Source organism: Mandrillus leucophaeus, unplaced genomic scaffold, assembly GCF_000951045.1.
Source record: "Mandrillus leucophaeus isolate KB7577 unplaced genomic scaffold, Mleu.le_1.0 Scaffold111, whole genome shotgun sequence".
In the NCBI taxonomy this organism is placed as follows: Eukaryota; Metazoa; Chordata; class Mammalia; order Primates; family Cercopithecidae; genus Mandrillus; species Mandrillus leucophaeus.
This window is the reverse complement of record NW_012099321.1, coordinates 3,590,737-3,594,591: the sequence shown is the minus strand read 5'-3', so window position 1 is coordinate 3,594,591 and position 3,855 is coordinate 3,590,737. Positions and strand designations below refer to the sequence as shown.

Genomic DNA, 3,855 nt, shown 5'->3' with positions numbered 1-3,855 from the left:
AAAGGGCCGGATGCAGTGGCTGACGCCTGTAACCCCAGCACTTTGGGATGCTGAGGTGTGCGAATCACCTGAGGTCAGGAGATCAAGACTAGCCTGGCCAACATGGTGAAACCCTGTCTCCACTAAAAATACAAAAATTGGCTGAGCGCAGTGTGGATGCCTTTACTTCCAGCTACTCGAGAGGCTGAGACAGGAGAATCACTTGAACCCGGGAAGCAGAGGTTGCAGTGAGCTGAGATTGCACCACTGTGCTCCAGCCTGGGTGACAGAGCAAGACTCCTTCTCAAAAAAGAAAAAAAAGTCGACCAAAGATCTAAACAGACACCTCCCCAAAGAAGATACACAAATGGTAAATAAGCACAGGAAAGATACTCAACATCATATGACATCAGGAGATTGCAAATCAAAACAGTGAGATACCACACTACACACCTATTTCGTGGCTAATGTCTAGAGCACTGACAACATCAAATGCTGGTACTCTCATTCTTTGCTGGTAAGAATATAGAACAATACAGCCACTTCAGAAGACACTTTAGCAATTTCTTAAAAGCTAAACATAGCCTTACCATACGATCCACCAATTACTCTCCTAGGTATTTACCCCAATGAGTTGAAAGCTTACATCCACACAAAAACCTGTACATAAGTGTTTATAGCAGTTTTATTCATAATTGCCAAAACCTGGAAGCAATCGAGGTATCCTTTCATAGGAGAATGGATAAACAAACTGTGGTACAGCCATACAATGGATTATCATTCAGTGATAAAAAGAATTGAGCCATGAAAAGAACTTGAAATGCATATTGCTAGGTGAAAGAAGCCAATCTAAAATGGCTACACACTGTATGATCCCAAGTACATGACATTTTGGAAAAGGCAAAACTACAGAGACAATAAAAAGATCAGTGGCTGCCATGGGTTGGGGGAAGAAGGGAGAGGGACAAATAGGTGGAGCACGGAGATTTTTTTTTTTTTTTTTTTTGAGACAGGGTCTCCCTCTGTCACTCAGGCTGCAGTGCAGTGGCACTATCATAGGTCATTGCAGCCTCGACCTCCTGGGCTCAAGCAATCCTCTTGCTTCAGCTTCCCAAGGAGCTGGGACCACAGCATGAGCTACCATGCCCGACTAATTTTTGCATTTTTTGTAGAAATGGGGTCTCACTATGATGCCCAGGTTGGTCTCAAATTCCTGGGCTCAGATGATCCACCTGCCTCAACCTCCCAAAGTGCTGGAATTACAGACGTAAGCCACCGTGGATTTTTAGAGCAGTGAAACTATTCTGTATGATACTGTGATGGTGGATACATGAAGTTATGCATTTGCAAAGCCCACAGAACTGCTTCAACATAAAGAGTGAACCCTAAAGTATGAGCTTTAATAATAACATATCAATATTGGCTTTTTAATCATTACAAATATAGCACACTAACGCAAGATATTAATTACAGGAGAAATTGTGATGGGGTGGGGTGGGGAGAAGTAGTACTTTCTACCCAATTTTTCTGTAAACCTAAAAACTCCTCTAATAAAGTTTATTAAATTTTATTAAAGTTAAAAAATCCTACATACCTTTTTGGATTCACTTTCAAAAGTTGATGGCAACATCTCTGGGAAGAGTTTCAGAAACACTGGTAATAAGAATTCCATGAAGGGTACAATTATGAACACCATAAATGGAACCAGGCGGAAGAAATCAACACAAGTTCTCAACAGCTATAGAATTAAATGCATATGCAATATTCATTATTTTAGGGCATGCCAAAAACAAAAATCAAAAACAAAACCAAAAAAACCCTGTCTTGGTTCATTTTCTTTCTTTCAAGAGATAGTGTCTTGCTATGTTGCCCTGTCTGGCCTCAAACTCCTGGGTTCAAGCAATCCTCCCACCTCAGCCTCCCAAGGAGCTGGGATTATAGGCCTATGCGCCATGCTCAGCTTGGTTCTTAAAGTGTTAAAAACCCAAGACAGGTTTTCTGCAGCTGTTTATAAAAACGAAAAGGCAGGGTTTTCCTGTTTACCATAGCTCTGAAGCAATTTTTATGGGATATCTTAAAGGAAGTCTACGACAATAAAAATATTATTGGCATCTCCTAGACTTCATCTATGTTAGAGGGTCCATACTTTAATAGCATTGTATCACTTAAAGTTTTTTTTTTTGTTGTTTGTGTTTTTGCAGCGGCATCTCACTCCAGGCTGGAGGGCAGTGGCATGATCTTGGCTCACTGCAACCTCCGCCTCCCAAGTTCAAGCCATTCTCTTGCCTCAGCCTCCTGGGTAGCTGGGACTACAGGCACGTGCCACCATGCCCGGCTAATTTTTGTAATTTTTTTAGTAGACAAGGGTTTCACTGTGTTGGCCAGTGTTTCACTGTGTTTGGCCTCCCAAAGTGCTGGAATTACAGGTGTGAGCCATCGTGCCCAGCCAAAATTGGGTTTTAAAATGCATCTGCTTAATATATTAACAACAGTTGAAACACGAAGCCTCTCAACTTCTTGGAAAAATTAAAAAAACATAATTATAACCATTCTACAAATGTGCACATGTACCCCTGAACCTAAAATAAAAGTTTTTTTAAAAACCGTTTTACAGGAAAATATATAACAAATTCCAGAATACTGACTAAAGTTGTACAGTAAGTCAGTTGCAGACAAGAAGCTGGTTCTCACCAGCAGTTATTATTCCTACTCTGAGATTTTTAAGATGAAGTTTACATTGAATTTAAATAGTTGAGTTCCCAAATAGTTCATTTTAATTTCACATTTTCTTTCTCAAATATGATTCTTGCCTACCCTTCGTCTCTCTCGTCTGGTTAGGACCTGTCCATGCAACAGCCTCCAAACCATTCTGGCAGCAACTTTGGCATCAATCCAAAGTAAGTAGAATCCATTGTAAAAATATTTAAGTTCATCCATGATTTTTTGTCTATAAGATTGTTCGCCTTCTTTAATCTTCGTGCCAGTTTCTTTTGTGGCCTGAGGGCTCGTCACCTGTGGATGTTTTGGGGCTTGCTCCAGCTGAGGTTTGCCAGGAACCTCTCGCAGCCAGCAAGTGGATGTGTGTAGCTTTTGTATTAGTCTAGTTCCTGGGTGAAGTACTGTATTGCCTGGCTGACTGGGATCCGAGTACTTCTTGCTCTCATAGTTCTTCATACATGTCTTATTTAAATGGGAATCTGGCAAGTGAAGAAATGCACATGATGGGGAATAAGAAGAGCAGGTAGGATGGACAAAATGGCTAGGGAATCTGGAATAAAAAGAACATCCTCTGAGTTAAGTACATACTATTACAAAGCACACACTATCATAAAGCACATACTATTAAAGAAATAGATAGTACATCCGGTCAAAATACAACAGCTTTTTTTTTTTTTCTTCACTCCCATTGCCCAGGCTGGAGTGCAGTTGCACGATCTCAGCTCACTACAACCTATGACACCTGGGCTCAAGCGATTCTCCTGCCTCAGCCTTCTTAGTAGCTAGGATTACAGGCACAGACCACCATGCCCAGCTAATTTTTGTATTTTTAGTAGAGATGGGGTTTCACCACATTGGCCAGGCTAGTCTCAAACTCCTGACCTCAGGTGATCCGCCTGCCTTGGCCTCCTTAAGTGCTGGAATTACAGGCATGAGCCAGCATGCCTGGCCAAGGAATATTGTTTCAAAGACACATTTGATGGTCACTGTAGGAATTAACTAGTCACATAATACTGCCTTACCTATTCAGTGTCTTTGAACTCCTCAACTTACAGCTGAAATACCCTTCACCTAAATTCTTCAAGAACATTAGGGCTGGCCACGGTGGCTCATGCTTATAATCCCAGCACTTTGGGAGGCCGAGGCGGGTGGATCACC

The 3,855-nt window shown here is 41.5% G+C and overlaps 1 protein-coding gene across 4 annotated transcripts in view; it reads right to left on the bottom strand.

The window, feature by feature from the left end:
* LETM2 (leucine zipper-EF-hand containing transmembrane protein 2) overlaps positions 1-3,855 on the bottom strand; it is a 30,183-nt gene that overhangs the window by 12,815 nt on the left and 13,513 nt on the right. Inside the window, exons 3-4 of one of the 4 annotated variants that reach the window (XM_011993190.1) lie at positions 2,794-3,247; positions 1,574-1,717 (exon numbers count right to left, since the gene is read on the bottom strand). In XM_011993190.1, coding sequence (XP_011848580.1) covers positions 1,574-1,717; positions 2,794-3,247 — 598 coding nt within the window. The remainder of the gene's footprint in view (positions 1-1,573; positions 1,718-2,793; positions 3,248-3,855) is intronic. The other 3 variants (XM_011993198.1, XM_011993215.1, XM_011993209.1) reach the window with 3 other exon arrangements.